Genomic DNA, 22,084 nt, shown 5'->3' with positions numbered 1-22,084 from the left:
ACCCGGAGTACTGCGGCCTCTACCCGGAGTACTGCAGCCTCTACCCGGAGTACTGCGGCCTGTACCCGGAGTACTGCGGCCTGTACCCGGAGTACTGCGGCCTGTACCCGGAGTACTGCGGCCTGTACCCGGAGTACTGCGGCCTGTACCCGGAGTACTGCAGCCTGTACCCGGGGCACTGCGGCCTCTACCCGGAGTACTGCAGCCTCTACCCGGAGTACTGCGGCCTCTACCCGGAGTACTGCGGCCTCTACCCGGAGTACTGCAGCCTGTACCCGGAGTACTGCAGCCTGTACCCGGAGTACTGCAGCCTCTACCCGGAGTACTGCAACCTGTACCCGGGGCACTGCGGCCTCCCCATCTACAGCCTCTACCCGGAGTACTGCAGCCTCTACCCGGAGCACTGCGGCCTCTACCCGGAGCACTGCGGCCTCTACCCGGAGTACTGCGGCCTGTACCCGGAGTACTGCAGCCTGTACCCGGAGTACTGCAGCCTGTACCCGGGGCACTGCGGCCTCCCCATCTACAGCCTCTACCCGGAGTACTGCAGCCTCTACCCGGAGCACTGCGGCCTCTACCCGGAGCACTGCGGCCTCCCCATCTACAGCCTCTACCCGGAGTACTGCGGCCTGTACCCGGAGTACTGCGGCCTGTACCCGTAGTACTGCGGCCTGTACCCGGAGTACTGCGGCCTCTACCCGGAGTACTGCGGCCTGTACCCGGAGTACTGCGGCCTGTACCCGGAGTACTGCGGCCTCTACCCGGAGCACTGCGCCCTCTACCCGGAGTACTGCGGCCTGTACCCGGAGCACTGCAGCCTGTACCCGGAGTACTGCAGCCTGTACCCGGGGCACTGCGGCCTCCCCATCTACAGCCTCTACCCGGAGTACTGCAGCCTCTACCCGGAGCACTGCGGCCTCTACCCGGAGCACTGCGGCCTCCCCATCTACAGCCTCTACCCGGAGTACTGCAACCTCTACCCGGAGTACTGCGGCCTGTACCCGGAGTACTGCGGCCTGTACCCGGAGTACTGCGGCCTGTACCCGGAGTACTGCGGCCTCTACCCGGAGTACTGCGGCCTGTACCCGGAGTACTGCGGCCTGTACCCGGAGTACTGCGGCCTGTACCCGGAGTACTGCGGCCTGTACCCGGAGTACTGCAGCCTGTACCCGGGGCACTGCGGCCTCTACCCGGAGTACTGCGGCCTCTACCCGGAGTACTGCAGCCTGTACCCGGAGTACTGCAGCCTGTACCCGGAGTACTGCGGCCTGTACCCGGAGTACTGCGGCCTCTACCCGGAGTACTGCAGCCTGTACCCGGAGTACTGCAGCCTCTACCCGGAGTACTGCGGCCTGTACCCGGAGTACTGCAGCCTGTACCCGGGGCACTGCGGCCTCCCCATCTACAGCCTCTACCCGGAGTACTGCAGCCTCTACCCGGAGCACTGCGGCCTCTACCCGGAGCACTGCGGCCTCCCCATCTACAGCCTCTACCCGGAGTACTGCGGCCTCTACCCGGAGTACTGCAGCCTCTACCCGGAGTACTGCGGCCTGTACCCGGAGTACTGCGGCCTGTACCCGGAGTACTGCGGCCTGTACCCGGAGTACTGCGGCCTGTACCCGGAGTACTGCGGCCTGTACCCGGAGTACTGCGGCCTGTACCCGGAGTACTGCAGCCTGTACCCGGGGCACTGCGGCCTCTACCCGGAGTACTGCAGCCTCTACCCGGAGTACTGCGGCCTCTACCCGGAGTACTGCGGCCTCTACCCGGAGTACTGCAGCCTGTACCCGGAGTACTGCAGCCTGTACCCGGAGTACTGCAGCCTCTACCCGGAGTACTGCAGCCTCTACCCGGAGTACTGCGGCCTGTACCCGGAGTACTGCAGCCTGTACCCGGAGTACTGCAGCCTGTACCCGGAGTACTGCAGCCTCTACCCGGAGCACTGCGGCCTGTACCCGGAGTACTGCAGCCTCACCATCTACAGGCTCTACCTGGAGTACTGCGGCCTCTACCCGGAGTACTGCGGCCTCTACCCGGAGTACTGCGGCCTCTACCCGGAGTACTGCGGCCTGTACCCGGAGTACTGCGGCCTGTACCCGGAGTACTGCGGCCTCTACCCGGAGTACTGCGGCCTGTACCCGGAGTACTGCGGCCTCTACCCGGAGTACTGCAGCCTCTACCCGGAGTACTGCGGCCTCTACCCGGAGTACTGCGGCCTCTACCCGGAGTACTGCAGCCTCTACCCGGGGTACTGCGGCCTGTACCCGGAGTACTGCGGCCTGTACCCGGAGTACTGCAGCCTCTACCCGGAGTACTGCGGCCTCTACCCGGAGTACTGCGGCCTGTACCCGGAGTACTGCGGCCTGTACCCGGAGTACTGCAGCCTGTACCCGGGGCACTGCGGCCTCTACCCGGAGTACTGTGGCCTGTACCCGGAGTACTGCGGCCTCTACCCGGAGTACTGCGGCCAGCACCCGGAGTACTGCGGCCTCTACCCGGAGTACTGCAGCCTCTACCCGGAGTACTGCGGCCTGTACCCGGAGTACTGCGGCCTGTACCCGGAGTACTGCGGCCTGTACCCGGAGTACTGCGGCCTGTACCCGGAGTACTGCAGCCTGTACCCGGGGCACTGCGGCCTCTACCCGGAGTACTGCGGCCTGTACCCGGAGTACTGCGGCCTCTACCCGGAGTACTGCGGCCTGTACCCGGAGTACTGCGGCCTCTACCCGGAGTACTGCAGCCTCTACCCGGAGTACTGCGGCCTGTACCCGGAGTACTGCAGCCTGTACCCGGAGTACTGCGGCCTGTACCCGGAGTACTGCAGCCTCTACCCGGAGTACTGCGGCCTGTACCGGGAGTACTGCGGCCTGTACCCGGAGTACTGCGGCCTCTACCCGGAGTACTGCGGCCTCTACCCGGAGCACTGCGGCCTGTACCCGGAGTACTGCGGCCTCTACCCGGAGCACTGCGGCCTGTACCCGGAGTACTGCAGCCTCTACCCGGAGCACTGCGGCCTCTACCCGGAGTACTGCAGCCTGTACCCGGAGTACTGCAGCCTGTACCCGGGGCACTGCAGCCTCTACCCGGAGTACTGCGGCCTGTACCCGGGGCACTGCGGCCTCACCATCTACAGAAGCAGGATGATTAAGTTTGGAGTCCTGCTCTTGACATCTCCATCACTCTCTGGATGGCTGCCAGCTCTCTACTCTAACCTTGCCACATGGGAAATAGGCATTAGAAACTCTGCTGCTGCACTCAACTCTCCACGTTGCCCCTTAAATTTCCCTTATCACCCCTGTGCTCGCTGACCTACATTGGTTCTCAGTCAAGCAACGTCTTGACTTTAAAATTTTCATCCACTGTTTTATGGCCTTGTTCCCCCCCCCCCCCCCACCATCTCTGTAACCTTCTCCAGGCCACAGTCTTCCGAGATATCGAACTTTGACCTCTTGTGCATTCCCAATTTTAATTGCTGCACCATTGGAGGCTGGGCCGTAAGCTCTGTAATACTCTCCATAAACCCCTTCAGCTCTCGACCTCACTTTCTCCCTTTAAGACACTCTTTCAACGCGACCTCTTTGACCAAGCGTACATTCATCGGTCCCATTATCTCCTCAGTGTTATAGTTTGGCATGTTTCCTTATTCCTATCTATCGAATTGTTGTTGAGAGGCTGTGCAGGTTTTGCGAAGGCTTTCTTGGTGTTACAGCAAGCAGTTATCCTTCAGTGAGAGCAGGCAGGCATCGATTGTTAATGAGATATGCAGTCGTACAGGCTCTTAGTACCAACCCTGGTCACCACTGCTACCCACATGCCTGAGGTGTTTTGCCTCTTTTCCAATGTCAGGTTGTGACCCCACACGAAATTGAGGACTCTCTGATGTTGCTTTATTTTGTCCCCTAACGCTAACCAGGTAAACATTTGCCCTAACTGGGTGAAGCTCAGTTATCTCTCTGCCCTAACCAGCTAACCCCTTATCCTAAGCGGCTAACGCTATGAAACCTCTTTCCTCTTCTGTACAGGGTGCCGCTGCTAATCCAGAAAACCAGGACCAGCAGCAGAAGCTTCGTGAAGCAGCCGAGGGCTTGCGGGTCGTCACCAATTCAGCAGCTCAGAACGCCATCAAAAAGAAGCTGATTAATCGGCTGGAGGTAACGCATTACATTTCCTTCAGAGAAGCTTTTATTTTAACTCCGTTTCAGGAATCAGAAGGGCTGTTTCACAGCACACCAGCTCTGCTGGCTCCACAAACTCACTAATGCTGCTGCTGAAAGGAGAGACATGTTACCGGAACTTTTCATTCTGCATTCATCAGGAATACGCAAGAAATCAAACTTCATTTGATCATGACAATTTATACTGCAGGAGAAGGTTGCTGATTGGTTCACAAGTCAACCCTGCTTGGCTGAGGTGCTACCATGGAGAAAGCAGTGGGGAGTATTGGCTCCCTAGCTCCCGGGTAACTCAAAAAAGGCACACACTATGCTTGAACATTTTCCTTTTTATTCAGAGAGAACGGGAGCCTGTGCAGGAGGAGCTTTTTGCTTCTAGCAGGCATAAATGAGCCACATTATGAGCTTGACTGATTATCTTAAACTGGTTGTTAGTGTAAGAATGTAGGAGCAGGCCATTCAGCCCATCGAGCCTGCTCCACCTTTCAACGGGATCATGGCTGGTCACCCACTTCAATGCCTTTTTTCCAAGCTATCCCCATATCCCTTTACTTCATTGGCTGTTTAAAAATCTGTCAATCTCTGTTTTAAACATACTCAGTGACTGAACTTCCACAGCCCCCTGGAGTAGAGAATTCCAAAGATTCCCAACCCTCTGAATAAAAACATTTCTCCTCATCTCGGTCCTAAGTACCTTCCCCTTGGAAGTGGCTTCCCCCACTGACATCCACCCAGTGATGTAGAAAATAGCCCAGATGTGTCCTGCAGACACAAACCATGACAACTCCAACCCGGCCAATTACCACCTCTCCATCTCATGGTCTACTCTCCATCATCAGCAAAGTCATGGAAGGGTTCACTGACACCGCTATTAAACTGCACTTGATTAGCAATAACCTGCTCACTGGTGCTCGGTTTGGGTTCTGCCAGGTCCCCTCAGCTCCCGACCTCATGACAGCCTTAGTTCAAACGTGTTCAGAAGAGCTGAACTCCAGAGGTGAGATGGGTGTGACTGCCCTTGACATCAAGACGGTGATTGTTTGAAATTTGTCATTCTTGCATTTGTCCTGATGTGTGCAAGATTGAAAAGCTTCAACAACATGTCTTTGTTTTCGGTGATATTCATCATAGTTACTTCTGGGAAATCAAACTAAAGTCTGAAGAATAGTGTAATGAAAGATGCAGCTCAATTTCAGACAGAAACTTCGAGTCTAAACCTTATCTGAGTTATTTTAATGTATTCTCGGGATGGGGGCGTCGCTGACTAGACCAGCATTGCTTCCCCATTCCTAACTGCACTTGAGAAGGTGGTGAGCTGCTGCCTTGTACAATTGCAACCTACCTGATAGAGGTAAGCTCATAGTGCTGTTAAAAAGTGAAGGAACGGCGATATATTTCCAAGTCAGGATGGAGGGGAACTTCCAGGTGGTGGTGTTCCCATCTATCTGCTGCCCTTGTCCTTCTAGATGGTAGTGGTCATGAGTTTGGAAGGTGCTGTCGAAGGAGCCTTGGTAAGTTCCTGCAGTGCATCTTGTAGATGGTACACACACTGCTGCTACTGTGTGTTGGCAGTGGAGGGAGTGAATGTTTGTAGATGGGGTGCCAATCAAGCGGCTGCTTTGTCCTGGATGGTGTTGAGTTCCTTGAGTGTTGTGGGAGCTGCACTCACCCAGGCAGGTGGGGAGTATTCCATCACACGCCTAACTCTAATGAAGAAAATTTAATAGAATAACTGGAAGTAATGCTGTTCTCTTTAATTGAATGTTGTATAATTCCCTGGATGTTTGTTGGTTCAGAGGCAGTGGTCTAGAATTGGCAGGATGGTATTCTGAGATTATAGATTGGAACATATTCATGTCAGCTCTAGCCATGGACACGTCACAATTCTTTGACTGTTGGGGAAAGGATTTCTTATGAAACGTGAGGTCGTTCACCTGTTACAAGTTGATGCAAAATGAGCACAAGACCTTTGGTCTGGTAGACCCTGGACCAATGTGACCTTGCTGGGAGTGTGAGGCTGGAAATGTGAAGACTGTGTTGTTCCTTCACCTGATCTTCCACTGAAGATACAGCTCAGCTTTGATCTCATTAAATGGTGGAAAGATATATAGGGCTAAATAGCCTCCCCTGCTGTTCCTGTGAATTCTTTCTGTGCTACTAGAAAACTGCGTAAAGGTGGGGGAGAACTATTGCAGGCAATCTGCAAGGAAGGCATTTTGTAAATGACAGTCAAATTAGACGCAGACTGGAAGTGAAGCCGAGACTCTCCCAGTCTGTTTGGCGCTGGATAATCTCACTCAATTGTCTATGGAACCAATTCACATATTTAAGGTCTGAATAAATTGGCCAGTAATATTTACAGCAGTAAATGTACCTGCTGTCCAGCTTTTTGTTTAAAATGTATCTTTGTTTACTCTGTCCTTACTTAGAATGCAGCCAAACAAGCAGCAGCTGCAGCAACGCAAACTATTGCGGCATCCCAGAACGCATCGTCATCCAATAAGAACACAGCGGCACATCAACAACTGGTCCAAAGCTGTAAGGTAAAGGCTGAATGGTAAAGTTTCCAAGGGTTTGGTGTGAAGTGATGTTGGTTTCTCTTCTGGTTGTTAGTTGATTAAGTGTTGAGAACATTTCCTGAGCAAATCTCATTCAAACGTTCACCCTCTGGTTAAATTTGGCGAAAAGGGGGTTGGGAAAAGGGGCACTGACCTTTCACCTCTGGTTCCCAGCTTTAAATCAAGGCCTGAGTTAATGGGATGGACATTTCCTCACTTGAGGCTGGAGGATCCTGGGGAGAAACTGAAACTGGTGCATTTGAGGCTGTTTCTGTAAGGAGGGAATGGGCATGAAATATTCAGTGTTTTTAAGTGTACGTTACCAGCCCAGCGAGAACTATGTTTGAGAGCAGACGCCTGAAGTATTGGGTTCTGTTTCCCAGCACTAAAATCCCTCACTTCAGGAAGCATGAAATCTCAATTATTCAAAAAAGAAATGAAATGATTCCCTCTGCTCTGCTACATTCAGCACGGTTGGCAAAATGGATGAGTATTCTATGGGGCTCTGCCAGCCCTGCCTGAAACTGCCCAGCAGGCTGGCAGTGGGAAAGGGGCATCCCTGGGAGAGGTCAGGAGGCTGCCTGAGAGTTCAGGGGCAGGACATCTCTGGGAGTTGGGGGGAGCGTCCCTGGCATGAATCAGGGGTGTCCCTCAAAGGAGGGGTAGGAGGGTCCCTGGCATGAGTCAGGGGTGTCCCTCAAAGGAGGGGTAGGAGGGTCCCTGGCATGAGTGGGGTGTTGGGGGTGTAGTGTCCCTGTGTTTGGGCGTGGGGGTGCCCATCGGAGGATGGGAAGCCTCTGAAATGGAAAAAAAAAACCTAAGCAGCCAGAACTGGTCATTGGAAATAGGGAAGATTTTCTGGCCGGAATCCTCAGGGAGTTTGACACACAAAGCCAGCTGGACGGGTTTGGATCTGATCCTTCATTCAATAACACTAGAGGAAGGAGTTTAACTCCGTGATGAAAGACTGAGCCTTTACTTTCTGATGAAATTTCTCGGTGAGGTTTATTCTGAGCTTGGTCTCACTGGGATAATCTTCCCCTGCAGCTTGGGGAACTGCACAGTGTGAAGCACAGCTCCCCCAGGCTGCTCCAATACTTCAGAAGCACTTCATTAGCTGCAGAGTGCTTTGGGATGTCCTGAGGTGGGTGCTACAGAAATACAGTCTTTTTATTTCCTTCATCTCTTCTTTCCCGCGCTCCCTTTTTTACCTTCTTTTGTTTTATTGCCCATCCCTAAATGCCCTTGAGAAGGTGGTGATGAGCTGCCTTCTTGAGCCTTGCAGTCCATGTGGTGTACGTAGACCCACAGTGCGGTTAGGGAGGGAGTTCCAGGATTTTGACCCAGTGACAGTGAAGGAACGGCGATATATTTCCAAGTCAGGATGGTGAGTGACTTGGAGGGGAACTTCCAGTTGGTGGTGTTCCCATCTATCTGCTGCCCTTGTCCTTCTAGATGGTAGTGGTTGTGGGTTTGGAAGGTGCTATCTAAGGAACCTTGGTGAATTCCTGCAGTGCATCTTGCAGATGATACACACACTGCTGCTACTGTGCGTCGGTGGTGGAGGGAGTGAATGTTGAAGGTGGTTGATGGGACGCTGATCAAGCAGCTGCTTAAAACACAAGCAGTTTCCAGAAAGAGTTTCCTCACACGTGTTATGTTTCCTTTCTGCAGGCTGTCGCTGATTATATACCTCAGCTGGTGCAAGGTGTCCGAGGGAGTCAAGCGGAGCCAGAGAATCTTAGTGCCCAACTCGCTTTGATTATTGCCAGCCAAAACTTCCTTCAGGTACGTCTCTCCGTCTTCCCGTCTCTCCGTCCACCCTCCCGCCCGTCTGTCCGTCCGCCCTCCCGCCCGTCTCTCCGTCCACCCTCCCGCCCGTCTCTCCGTCCGCACTCCCGCCCGTCTCTCCATCCACCCTCCCGCCCATCTCTCCGTCTTCCCGTCTCTCCGTCCACCCTCCCGCCCGTCTCTCCGTCCACCCTCCCGCCCGTCTGTCCGTCCGCCATCCCGCCCGTCTCTCCGTCCGCACTCCCGCCCGTCTCTCCGTCCGCCCTCCCGCCCGTCTCTCCGTCCGCCCTCCCGCCCGTCTCTCCGTCCACCCTCCCGCCTGTCTCTCCGTCCACCCTCCCGCCCGTCTCTCCGTCTTCCCGTCTCTCCGTCCGCCCTCCCGCCCGTCTCTCCGTCCACCCTCCCGCCCGTCTCTCCGTCTTCCCGTCTCTCCGTCCACCCTCCCGCCCGGCTCTCCGTCTTCCCGTCTCTCCGTCCGCCCTCCCGCCCGTCTCTTCTTCCACCCTCCCGCCCGTCTCTCCGTCCGCCCTCCCGCCCGTCTCTCCGTCTTCCCGTCTCTCCGTCCGCCCTCCCGCCCGTCTCTCCGTCCGCCCTCCCGCCCGTCTCTCCGTCTTCCCGTCTCTCCGTCCACCCTCCCGCCCGTCTCTCCGTCCGCCCTCCCGCCCGTCTCTCCGTCCACCCTCCCGCCCGTCCCTCCGTCCGCCCTCCCGCCCGTCTCTCCGTCCGCCCTCCCGCCCGTCTCTCCGTCTTCCCGTCTCTCCGTCCGCCCTCCCGCCCGTCTCTCCGTCCGCCCTCCCGCCCGTCTCTCCGTCCGCCCTCCCGCCCGTCTCTCCGTCCGCCCTCCCGCCCGTCTCTCCGTCCGCACTCCCGCCCGTCTCTCCGTCCGCACTCCCGCCCGTCTCTCCGTCCGCACTCCCGCCCGTCTCTCCGTCTTCCCGTCTCTCCGTCCGCCCTCCCGCCCGTCTCTCCGTCTTCCCGTCTCTCCGTCCGCCCTCCCGCCCGTCTCTCCGTCTTCCCGTCTCTCCGTCCGCCCTCCCGCCCGTCTCTCCGTCTTCCCGTCTCTCCGTCCGCCCCTCCCGCCCGTCTCTCCGTCCGCCCTCCCGCCCGTCTCTCCGTCCGCCCTCCCGCCCGTCTCTCCGTCCGCCCTCCCGCCCGTTTCTCCGTCCGCCCTCCCGCCCGTCTCTCCGTCCGCCCTCCCGCCCGTCTCTCCGTCCACCCTCCCGCCCGTCTCTCCATCCACCCTCCCGCCCGTCTCTCCGTCCACCCTCCCACCCGTCTCTCCGTCCGCCCTCCCGCCCGTCTCTCCGTCCGCCCTCCCGCCCGTCTCTCTGTCTGCCCTCCCGCCCGTCTCTTCTTCCACCCTCCCGCCCGTCTCTCCGTCCACCCTCCCGCCCGTCTCTCCGTCCGCCCCTCCCGCCCGTCTCTCCGTCCACCCTCCCGCCCGTCCCTCCGTCCGCCCTCCCGCCCGTCTCTCCGTCCGCCCTCCCGCCCGTCTCTCCGTCTTCCCATCTCTCCGTCCGCCCTCCCGCCCGTCTCTCCGTCCGCCCTCCCGCCCGTCTCTCCGTCCGCCCTCCCGCCCGTCTCTCCGTCCGCACTCCCGCCCGTCTCTCCGTCCGCACTCCCGCCCGTCTCTCCGTCCGCACTCCCGCCCGTCTCTCCGTCCGCACTCCCGCCCGTCTCTCCGTCTTCCTGTCTCTCCGTCCGCCCTCCCGCCCGTCTCTCCGTCTTCCCGTCTCTCCGTCCGCCCTCCCGCCCGTCTCTCCGTCTTCCCGTCTCTCCGTCCGCCCTCCCGCCCGTCTCTCCGTCCGCCCTCCCGCCCGTCTCTCCGTCCGCCCTCCCGCCCGTCTCTCCGTCCGCCCTCCCGCCCGTTTCTCCGTCCGCCCTCCCGCCCGTCTCTCCGTCCGCCCTCCCGCCCGTCTCTCCGTCCACCCTCCCGCCCGTCTCTCCATCCACCCTCCCGCCCGTCTCTCCGTCCACCCTCCCACCCGTCTCTCCGTCCGCCCTCCCGCCCGTCTCTCCGTCCGCCCTCCCGCCCGTCTCTCCATCTGCACTCCCGCCCGTCTCTCTGTCTGCCCTCCCGCCCGTCTCTTCTTCCACCCTCCCGCCCGTCTCTCCGTCCACCCTCCCGCCCGTCTCTCCGTCCACCCTCCCGCCCGTCTCTCCGTCCGCCCTCCCGCCCGTCTCTCCGTCCGCCCTCCCGCCCGTCTCTCCGTCCGCCCTCCCGCCCGTCTCTCCGTCTGCACTCCCGCCCGTCTCTCCGTCTGCCCTCCTGCCCGTCTCTTCTTCCACCCTCCCGCCCGTCTCTCCGTCCACCCTCCCGCCCGTCTCTCCGTCTGCCCTCCCGCCCGTCTCTTTCTTGCTCACTATCTCTCCTTTTGTTTGCCTGTGTTGTCCTCTGTCAGTTTGTCTCTTATTCTCTGTCTCTATCTTTCTCTCTCCGTCTCCCTCTCCCTCTTTCTCTCTGGGGGGGGTGGAGGTGCGGGTGGATTTGGTCAGTACATGCCATTCCTGATGGTGGAACAGGAAGTGGGCATCACTTCCACTCCTGCTGCTTCTCGCTTCCCACATGATTCTATTTAAAATTGAAAGTGTCAGGCGTGTATGGGAGACAGGTGTGATCATGCAGCGGTGAAGCTTTTCAGTGGTGAGAGCTGCTGTAAGCTGACGGTGCAGCAGGTATGGGCGGGTTAGAGAAGATCTTCCCGGACAAACAGGGAGGCTCTGTATCCCGGCCACAGCTTTCCTGTTCAACTCCATTCATAGAAACATATGAGTTGGGAGCACAACAGGTGCTTTTCAAATTAAAATTCCACTTGCAAGTATTTCACATTACGGTGGTTTCACTTTATTCATGTGTATCTCCATTGTTATTGGTTGAGACTAGCGTAATGAGAGAGCTGAATGTACTGGCACACCTCATGGTTGACAATTGTTGGTGGTTCCAGGGGAGATAGGGACATTTCTTTATTGTGGAAAAAACAATGTTGTGTTTTTTGATCTGTCTTTACTGAACGTTCCTGTTAGTGTCCAGTACTCGCCATTCTGTGGGACTTGGCTGTACCTGCAGGCTCAGCTGGCCCTCCCTTCTACACATTGTAAAGGACATTATCCAAGATCACTCTCAGTGGCAGTAATTGAAATGTTGTTAATGAACTCAAAGATCTGTCAGGACCCTGCCAGTCAACACCCTGAGATAGAGCCACATGTGGACAGTACTGACACCACTCTTTAGGCCCCTCATTTTCTTACCTTGACTGACTGTCCCACACCAAGGACACAAGCCCCCCCCACAGCACTCCTCCAAGTATGGCAGCTGTGAGGAATGGTCGTTGCAGTGGACACAGATTTCAGCAAAGCTTTTAACATTTTACCACACAGCAGATTATGAGGGAAGATTTAGGGATATGGGGGAAGTGCAGGGAAAAGAAAAGATAGAATATTGGATTAAAAACTGGTTCAAAGAAAGAAAACAAAGTCAACAATAAGGGCAGTTTTACAGCTTTGGGAAGTGGGTAGTGATTGTGATGGCTGGGAGTGAGCAGTGATTGGCAGTGGTTGGGAGTGAGCAGCGATTGGGCAGTGGTTGGGAGTGAGCAGTGGTTGGCAGTGGTTGGGAGTGAGCAGCGATTGGGCAGTGGTTGGGAGTGAGCAGTGGTTGGCAGTGGTTGGGAGTGAGCAGCGATTGGGCAGTGGTTGGGAGTGAGCAGTGATTGGCAGTGGTTGGGAGTGAGCAGCGATTGGGCAGTGGTTGGGAGTGAGCAGTGGTTGGCAGTGGTTGGGAGTGAGCAGTGGTTGGGAGTGAGCAGCGATTGGGCAGTGGTTGGGAGTGAGCAGTGATTGGCAGTGGTTGGGAGTGAGCAGTGATTGGGCAGTGGTTGGGAGTGAGCAGCGATTGGGCAGTGGTTGGGAGTGAGCAGCGATTGGGCAGTGGTTGGGAGTGAGCAGTGATTGGGCAGTGGTTGGGAGTGAGCAGCGATTGGGCAGTGGTTGGGAGTGAGCAGCGATTGGGCAGTGGTTGGGAGTGAGCAGTGGTTGGCAGTGGTTGGGAGTGAGCAGTGGTTGGGAGTGAGCAGCGATTGGGCAGTGGTTGGGAGTGAGCAGCGGTTGGGCAGTGGTTGGGAGTGAGCAGCGATTGGGCAGTGGTTGGGAGTGAGCAGCGGTTGGGCAGTGGTTGGGAGTGAGCAGCGATTGGGCAGTGGTTGGGAGTGAGCAGCGGTTGGGCAGTGGTTGGGAGTGAGCAGTGATTGGAAGTGAGCAGCGATTGGGCAGTGGTTGGGAGTGAGCAGCGGTGGGCAGTGGTTGGGAGTGAGCAGCAGTGGGCAGTGGTTGGGAGTGAGCAGCGATTGGGCAGTGGTTGGGAGTGAGCAGCGATTGGGCAGTGGCTGGGAGTGAGCAGTGGTTGGGAGTGAGCAGCAGTTGGGCAGTGGTTGGGAGTGAGCAGCGATTGGGCAATGGCTGGGAGTGAGCAGCGGTGGGCAGTGGTTGGGAGTGAGCAGCGGTTGGCAGTGGTTGGGAGTGAGCAGTGATTGGGCAGTGGTTGGGAGTGAGCAGCGATTGGGCAGTGGTTGGGAGTGAGCAGCGATTGGGCAGTGGTTGGGAGTGAGCAGCGATTGGGCAGTGGTTGGGAGTGAGCAGCGGTGGGCAGTGGTTGGGAGTGAGCAGCGGTGGGCAGTGGTTGGGAGTGAGCAGTGGTTGGGAGTGAGCAGCGATTGGGCAGTGGTTGGGAGTGAGCAGCGGTTGGGCAGTGGTTGGGATTGAGCAGTGATTGGTCAGTGGCTGGGAGTGAGCAGCGATTGGGCAGTGGTTGGGAGTGAGCAGCGATTGGGCAGTGGTTGGGAGTGAGCAGCGATTGAGCAGTGGTTGGGAGTGAGCAGCGATTGGGCAGTGGTTGGGAGTGAGCAGCGGTGGGCAGTGGTTGGGAGTGAGCAGTGGTTGGGAGTGAGCAGCGATTGGGCAGTGGTTGGGAGTGAGCAGCGATTGGGCAGTGGTTGGGAGTGAGCAGCGGTTGGGCAGTGGTTGGGAGTGAGCAGCGGTTGGGCAGCGGTTGGGAGTGAGCAGCGATTGGGCAGTGGTTGGGAGTGAGCAGTGGTGGGCAGTGGTTGGGAGTGAGCAGTGGTTGGGAGTGAGCAGCGATTGGGCAGTGGTTGGGAGTGAGCAGCAGTTGGCAGTGGTTGGGAGTGAGCAGTGATTGGGCAGTGGTTGGGAGTGAGCAGCGATTGGGCAGTGGTTGGGAGTGAGCAGCGATTGGGCAGTGGTTGGGAGTGAGCAGTGATTGGGCAGTGGTTGGGAGTGAGCAGCGATTGGGCAGTGGTTGGGAGTGAGCAGCGATTGGGCAGTGGGCAGTGGTTGGGAGTGAGCAGTGATTGGGAGTGAGCAGCGGTTGGGCAGTGGTTGGGAGTGAGCAGCGATTGGGCAGTGGTTGGGAGTGAGCAGTGGTGGGCAGTGGTTGGGAGTGAGCAGTGGTTGGGAGTGAGCAGCGGTTGGGCAGTGGTTGGGAGTGAGCAGCGATTGGGCAGTGGTTGGGAGTGAGCAGCGGTTGGGCAGTGGTTGGGATTGAGCAGTGATTGGTCAGTGGCTGGGAGTGAGCAGCGATTGGGCAGTGGTTGGGAGTGAGCAGTGGTTGGCAGTGGTTGGGAGTGAGCAGCGATTGGGCAGTGGTTGGGAGTGAGCAGCGATTGGCAGTGGTTGGGAGTGAGCAGTGATTGGGCAGTGGTTGGGAGTGAGCAGCGATTGGGCAGTGGTTGGGAGTGAGCAGCGATTGGGCAGTGGTTGGGAGTGAGCAGCGATTGGGCAGTGGTTGGGAGTGAGCAGCGGTGGGCAGTGGTTGGGAGTGAGCAGCGATTGGGCAATGGTTGGGAGTGAGCAGCGGTGGGCAGTGGTTGGGAGTGAGCAGTGGTTGGGAGTGAGCAGCGATTGGGCAGTGGTTGGGAGTGAGCAGCGATTGGGCAGTGGTTGGGAGTGAGCAGCGGTTGGGCAGTGGTTGGGAGTGAGCAGCGGTTGGGCAGCGGTTGGGAGTGAGCAGCGATTGGGCAGTGGTTGGGAGTGAGCAGTGGTGGGCAGTGGTTGGGAGTGAGCAGTGGTTGGGAGTGAGCAGCGATTGGGCAGTGGTTGGGAGTGAGCAGCAGTTGGCAGTGGTTGGGAGTGAGCAGCGATTGGCAGTGGTTGGGAGTGAGCAGCGATTGGCAGTGGTTGGGAGTGAGCAGTGATTGGGCAGTGGTTGGGAGTGAGCAGCGATTGGGCAGTGGTTGGGAGTGAGCAGTGATTGGGCAGTGGTTGGGAGTGAGCAGCGATTGGGCAGTGGTTGGGAGTGAGCAGCGATTGGGCAGTGGTTGGGAGTGAGCAGTGATTGGGCAGTGGTTGGGAGTGAGCAGCGATTGGCAGTGGTTGGGAGTGAGCAGTGATTGGGCAGTGGTTGGGAGTGAGCAGTGATTGGGCAGTGGTTGGGAGTGAGCAGCGGTGGGCAGTGGTTGGGAGTGAGCAGCGATTGGCAGTGGTTGGGAGTGAGCAGCGATTGGGCAATGGTTGGGAGTGAGCAGCGATTGGGCAGTGGTTGGGAGTGAGCAACGATTGGGCAATGGTTGGGAGTGAGCAGCGATTGGGCAGTGGTTGGGAGTGAGCAACGATTGGGCAGTGGGCAATGGTTGGGAGTGGGTGGAAATGGGAAATGGATAGTGGTTGGGAGTGGGAAGTGGTTGGGAGTGGGAAGTGGTTGAAGTGGTTGGAAGTGGGGTGTGGTGCCTCAGAGTTGAATTTTGGGGCCCCTCTGTTCAATGTATAATGAATGATTTGGATGTTGGCTTTGAGAGTGTTGTTAATAGTTGTAGAATGTATCAAAGATTAGGCATAGTTAATTCTTTGGCAAATCAAAGGAAGCTGTCGAGGCAGATTTCTAAATGGGAGAATTGGCTATAAATTGGCAGGTATTTCAATCTCACGAGTGTTAATTGTTAACACTGAATGAAAGCAGGAATGGTGCTGGGGAGAACAGAGGGACTTGGGCTACAGGCTCACAGAATATCAACCACAGGTTGATAACATTGTCAAAAATGAACAAGATCCAAAGTTCTCTCTGAAGATGTACAGGATGTAAAAGGCAAGCTCATTAGGAGCGCAGTCAGATTACAGTCAGAGTACAGTCAGAGTACAGTGTTCTGTTTGAGCTTCACACTATAGGATTGATACTGAGGTTTGATGAAGGGTACACTGCAGATTCACTCAAATATGAATGTAAAGGCAGATATGAATATTGGGTATGTTTCTATTGGGACTGGGCACAGGGTGATATACTGGCAGTCTGTCAGATTATGTGGAGATAGGAGAAGCTTGAGAAACATAAACCATTTCCAATAGTTGAGAGATCAAGACCAAGAGGCCATAAATATAACATTGAATGTAAGCGATCAAGAGAAACGTCTTCCTGGAGAGCTGTGAAACAAAGAGATTTACTTCCAGAGTTAGTGCTTGAGATACAAATTACTTCAGCCTTCAAGATTCAATTCGACAGGTGGTGGGAGGGATATGGGAACAGCAAGGTTTAAATGTGATAGGATAACTTCTCTGATAAGCACCAGCACAAAGCTATTGGGCCGAGTAGCCTGCTTTGTGTTGTATTGTCAATGTATTGTTCTTTGCAAAAAGCTTTGACATTCATTGAGACTCTCCCTCCCAGTGCTTCAGGTTCTTTCCAAGCCTGAACCCACTGCTTAGAATGCAGGTAACTACTGGGATTCCCCACAGTGATCCCTTGAGAAGGTGCTGGTGAGCTGTCTTCTTGAACTGCTGTAGGTACTCCCACAGTGCTGTTAGGGAGCGAGTTCCAGGATTTTGACCCAGCGACAGGGAAGGAATGGTGATATAGTTCCAAATCAGGATAGTGAGTGATGGAGGGGAACTTCCAGGTGGTGGTGTTCCCATCTATCTGCTGCCCTTGTCCTTCTAGATGGTAGATGTTGTGGGTTTAGAAGGTGCTGATGAAGGAGCCTTGGTGAGTTGTTGCAGTGCATCTTGTAGATGGTAGACACACTGCTGCTACTGTGCGTCAGTAATGGAGTGAGCGAATGTTTAAGGTGGTGAGTGGGGTGCAAATGAACCAAAACCTATAAATTGAAACCCATCATAATTCACATAGGTCTTGATGTGAGCTACCAGGACATGCTGACTCAGAGTATTCCCTGGTCCCTGTGCCTCTAATATATTGTTTCTCATAATGTGTTTGACAGCTAGACATTAAATCAGACCACCGTCACTGAACACATTAATAGGTATTGTTTCATGTTTGTTTCTCCAGCTTTTAATAATCCACATATGTTGGTACCTCAATCTGTTTGTTCCATTGCAGAGTTTTCCTAATTGTACTATTAATGGCACTCTGCAAGTAAACCCAATTCTAATGGTGTTGTACAGCAGTAAACATAATCAAACGGATAAATGTATTTGTGGTTTAAATAATTTTTTATAATGTCTCTGAAAATGCTGAAATCTGTTGTGGACAGGTTTCTGAGATTCTGTATTCATTCCACAGCTCAGTTGGTAGCTGTAGAAAGTGCTAAAGTATTGTTTTGGATTTTGAAGGCTGGTATATTTATATCTCAGTCATGGCTCAGTGGGGAGCACTCTCACCTCTGGGCCAGAAGGTTGTGGGTTCAAGCCCCACTCCAGAGATTTGAGCTCATAATCCAGGCTGACACATGCAGTGTTGTGTTGAGGAAGTGCTGCACTGTCGGAGGGTCAGTACTGAGGGACAGCTGCACTGTCAGAGGGTCAGTGCTGAGGGAGTGCCGCACAGTCAGAGTGTCAGTACTGAGGGAGAGCTACACTATCAGACGGTCAGTACTGAGGGAGTGCCGCACTGTCAGAGGGTCAGTACTGAGGGAGAGCTGCACTATCAGACGGTCAGTGCTGAGTGAGTGCTGCACTGTCAGAGGGTCAGTACTCAGGGAGACCCGCACTGTTAGAGGGTCAGTACTGAGGGAGAGCTGCACTATCAGACGGTTAGTCAAGCTGAGGGAGTGCTGCACTGTCAGAGGGTCAGTACTGAGGGAGAGCCGCACTGTCAGAGGGTCAGTACTGAGGGTGTGCTGCACTATCGCAGGGTCAGTATGAGGGAGTGCTGCACTGTCGGAGGGACAGTACTGAGGGAGTGCTGCACTATGGGAGGGTCAGTACTGAGGGAGTGCTGCACTGTCGGAGGGACAGGACTGAGGGAGAGCCACACTATGGGAGCGTCAGTACTGAGGGAGTGCTGCACTGTCAGAGGTACCATCTTTCAGATGAAACATGAGGCTCTGTTAATCCTCTGAGCTGGATGTAAAATATCCCATGGCACTATTTTGAAGAAGTGCAGGCTTGTCTGAGCCAATTTATCCTTCACTCACCATCACCAAAAACAGCTGATCTGGCCACTACCACATCGCTCATTGGGGGAGCTTGCTGTGTAAAACGGGCTGCAGAGTTTCCGACATCACAGCGGTGACTACACTTCAAAAGTGCTTCATTATTTGTAAAGCACTTTGGCACATCCCGAGGTTGTGAAAGGTGCTATATAAATGCAAGTCCTTCTTCTTAACCTTACCATTATGTTTCTCTAGCCTGGAAGTAAGATGGTTTCCTCTGCTAAAGCCGCAGTGCCCACTGTCACTGACCAGGCCGCTGCCATGCAGCTTGGCCAATGCGCCAAGAACCTTGCCACAAGCCTGGCTGAACTCCGAACGTCTGTGCAAAAGGTCAGTAACAAGTGGAACGTCAACCTTCTCTCAGCTTCGACTGAGGCTGCATTTTTTTTTGTGCCTGTGAGCAGTTTGGTAACTTAAGAGAAGACTTAAAAAAAAAACGAACGAAAGCAACAGTTTGCGATTCTCTTGAATCCAGGCTCATGAAGCGTGTGGGCCCATGGAAATCGACTCTGCCTTGCAGTCAGTGCAGACCCTGAGGAATGAGCTGCAAGATGCCAAGACGGCAGCAGCTGAGGGGCAATTGAAGCCACTGCCGGGGGAGACGGTAAGATGTACATCCATCTCAAACCATCCTTCTCTTTTTGAATGGAGACCGTGTCCATATCACCATTGAAATCTATTTTGAGAACAAAGTGCGAATTGTAGTTAAAAAGAAACAGGCTTGTTCATTCTGGTCAGTTCACTGCAAATGAGTGACCCCTGAAGTATCGCAGGGCTGGATTAACGTTAGCAGAGATTTGTTCACCTTCATCTCACCAGCTGCACTGGGACACCAACTGGCTGGACTAGCCCTGAATCATTCACTCCAACTTCCTTTGCTCCCGGTTCCCGGCCGGAGAGTGAGATGCTTGTTCCTGGGTTCCCATGCTGGAAGGTGTGGGTGCTGAATTGAGGACAGGCTGTGTTAGAATGTGTCTGGAAGGAGACATTAAAGAAAGAACACATCAAAACTGTATCCATCTATTTTGGGTGCCGTGCTAAGAATGATTGCTGCTTGTACCATAGTATTAAAAAAACGGAACAAAATAAAAGATGATGTGGTTAATTATCTGAAGTTTGAAAGAGTTGTGAGTGGTCAGACAGCCAGTGGGGTTGTTATAAAGCACCATGGGACCTTTTTGCAAAATGAAAGTTGCTATTCGGTTTTGATTGTTATCAACCCGTGAGATGTCGATGGTGTAATATGCCTTTAAGGGATAGCAGCATGCTTTCACTTTAAGGGAAGTGTGTCATGTGATCCAGCCTCAGTTTCACTTTGACCTGGAACAGAACACAGGTATACTGCTCTGATGCCCACAAGCTTTCTGTCGGTGTATATCTGTTCACATGTACCCAGAGTCAGTAGGTGGACCCCCCACAGTGTGTTTGCACAATCCTTTATGAGTGATTGGTGTCTTTATATCATTACAACACACACAACAGTCAGTTTGACATTTATTAATCAAAATCCAGGTGAACTTGATTGGACTGAACATTAACCACGAGTCTAGTGTAAACTCGATGAGCCAAATAGTCTCCATCTGCACTGTAAATATTGTGTGATCAGCCCTATTCTTATACAGGCTGAATTTCAGTAGTTCAGTGCCGATGTACACTCTTTGGATACTCGACTTTAAGCAACCACTTGCAAAACCAAGCGTATTCTCCAACGGGGGCTATATAAATGCAGGTGGTTCTTGTTGTATGGATGTTCCTGTTTTGTACTTCACCCATCGTACCAATCGGAATTATGTATTTCTGAAATACAGTTTTTTTAACGTTCTCCGGCAGGTTGGTCTGTGTGTTTAATGTTCTCAAGGTTGTAATCTAAGTTACGTTAACTAAATGCATTTACAAAACAAGGATAATGAGAAACTCAGAGTGTCTCAAGTCTGCAGGTCCTTCCAGGGTTAAGGGAATTAGACCAAGGCACCAGCTAGACCCGGTGTGTGAGATCACATTTCAAACAGACAGCCATATAAGTGAACCGCTGGCAGGGTATTTAACAAAGTACAAAGCTGACCTCGAAACCAGGAATTATTTACAGTCCAATTCAGTCACATGACAGAGTGGTGTGTAAGAGCTCATTAACTCAACACCATTTACTTTCAAAAATGCCCCAAAAATCCGACAGAGGTTACTCCATAAACAGATTCCCCAGAATATTCTTGTCTCCATCCACAAATCTCAAAAATTGATGTCAATGGACTGTGTCATGTGTACCTCATTATTGGATTGAATTTCTCTTGCTCTGCTCCCTGACAATCCCATTCATTTGACATGAGCAACATTGGAACAAAAGCGGCCCTTTCCATCCAGATATTTTCAATATCGCTCTTGTGGTGAAACTTCTCAGTTTGTTTGTCTATGAAATTTAACCAACGCAGTTTGAGGTTGTTGAGTGGTACAAGATGTATCAAGCAATCGCCTTCAGCCACCATGAACTCGGACCCAAGTGGCCTCGCTGATGCCTCATAGGGGGCACAGCAAGTTCTGCAATTGACGGTCAATTTGAGAAGCTAATTAGACAGAAATGTTTGAACAATCTTTGTGCGGTGGGAGGTGATGTTGCTAACCAGTGTTTGCTGAGATTCGAGACCTTGTTTAGAGCAATGGAGGGGAGGTTCAGAACCTCTTTGGCAGCAATATTTCAATGAGTGCCTGCCTAGTGGTAAACAAGGCAACCCATTTCTCCCACTTCTGTCTGCCCAGAGTGAAGTCCTTTGCGATCGCCCTTCCATCGGTCACATTCTTTGACTCCTGTACCTTCACTTCTCTGCAGGTGAATCCAGTCCAAGTCACACCCTCTGCTTCTGTCACTGATTAGCTTGAGGGTAATACTGAATTGGCTAATTATTGAAACCATACTCAGCCCGCCCATGTTCGAGTACTGTGTCGTGTCGAGGTCATTCAGGCTGGGAAGGCTATGAGGGTTGGGTTGAGATGCTACAGATTGATTCCACAGCCATGGGGTAGGGAGAGGAAGATCATCTTGGGTTCTTGCTCCTGTCAGATGTCCAATAATCCCTGTTGGAAGGTATCTGTGCACACGTGACTGAAGAAAGGATCAAGCTCAAACTGCTATGCCCGGCACAGCCTACAGTTCTCCGTTTGTCTGGACTGTCATAACACGACAATAATTTACATATTTACCTATTTACAACAGGCATTCTTACCCAGTCTGACCTATACGGACTGCAGTCCTACAACAATATGTTTGAATCTTATCTCTGAGTTCTGAAGAAGGGTCATAAAGACTGGAAACGTTAACTCTGTCTCTCTCTCTCCACAGAGGCTGTCAGACCTGCTGAGTTTTACCAGCAATTCTGTTTTTATTTCAGATTTCCAGCATCTGCAGTATTTTGCTTTTATCTTAATGTTTGAATCTTAGCTGTGAGATGGACAATTGAGCCATTCAGTTGTATAAAACCATGACCAGTGGTTGAAGAAGGTAGACCCCTGCCTCCACTTCAGGACATTGAGGGATGGGCAGTGAATGTCAGTGATTCGCACATCTTGAGGATGAATATAGCATCCCAGTGAAGGCCCGACAGAAGCAGCAGTAAACTGGATCACCTTTACAAAAGGAAGGAACGAACTTTGGGAGAAGTGAATGTGGCCTTGTTTGCATGGTTTGGCGATGTTGGGTCTGTCCAGTAATGGATTGTCTTGCTACCCTTTCAGCTGGAGAAATGTGCTCAGGACCTGGGGAGCACATCCAAGGCTGTTGGCTCTTCAATGGCGCAGCTCCTAACCTGTGCAGCTCAAGGCAATGAACATTATACAGGTGGGTACAGCTCAGTGTAATGGGCACTGTACAGGTGGGTACAGTTCAGTGTAATGGGCACTGTACAGGTGAGTACAGCTCGGTGTAATGGGCCCTGTACTGGTGGGTACAGCTCAGTGTAATGGACCCTGTACAGGTGGGTACAGCTCAGTGTAATGGGCCTTGTACAGGTGGGTACAGCTCAGTGTAATGGGCACTGTACAGGTGGGTACAGTTCAGTGTAATGGGCACTGTACAGGTGAGTACAGCTCGGTGTAATGGGCCCTGTACTGGTGGGTGCAGCTCAGTGTAATGGGCCCTGTACAAGTGGGTACAGTTCAGTGTAATGGGCTCTGTACAGGTGGG

At 54.0% G+C, this 22,084-nt stretch overlaps 1 protein-coding gene across 1 annotated transcript in view; it reads left to right on the top strand.

The window, feature by feature from the left end:
* The window catches only part of LOC121274141 (talin-2), a 402,472-nt gene that overhangs the window by 279,564 nt on the left and 100,824 nt on the right, over positions 1-22,084 (top strand). Inside the window, exons 23-28 of the mRNA XM_041181315.1 lie at positions 4,023-4,151; positions 6,602-6,715; positions 8,405-8,518; positions 18,109-18,243; positions 18,389-18,517; positions 21,637-21,739. Of these exons, the coding sequence (XP_041037249.1) occupies positions 4,023-4,151; positions 6,602-6,715; positions 8,405-8,518; positions 18,109-18,243; positions 18,389-18,517; positions 21,637-21,739 (724 nt within the window). The remainder of the gene's footprint in view (positions 1-4,022; positions 4,152-6,601; positions 6,716-8,404; positions 8,519-18,108; positions 18,244-18,388; positions 18,518-21,636; positions 21,740-22,084) is intronic.

This window comes from Carcharodon carcharias, assembly GCF_017639515.1.
Source record: "Carcharodon carcharias isolate sCarCar2 chromosome 32 unlocalized genomic scaffold, sCarCar2.pri SUPER_32_unloc_2, whole genome shotgun sequence".
NCBI classification, from domain to species: Eukaryota; Metazoa; Chordata; class Chondrichthyes; order Lamniformes; family Lamnidae; genus Carcharodon; species Carcharodon carcharias.
The sequence above is the reverse complement of the archived record's forward strand: the minus strand, read 5'-3'. Positions and strand labels throughout refer to the sequence as shown.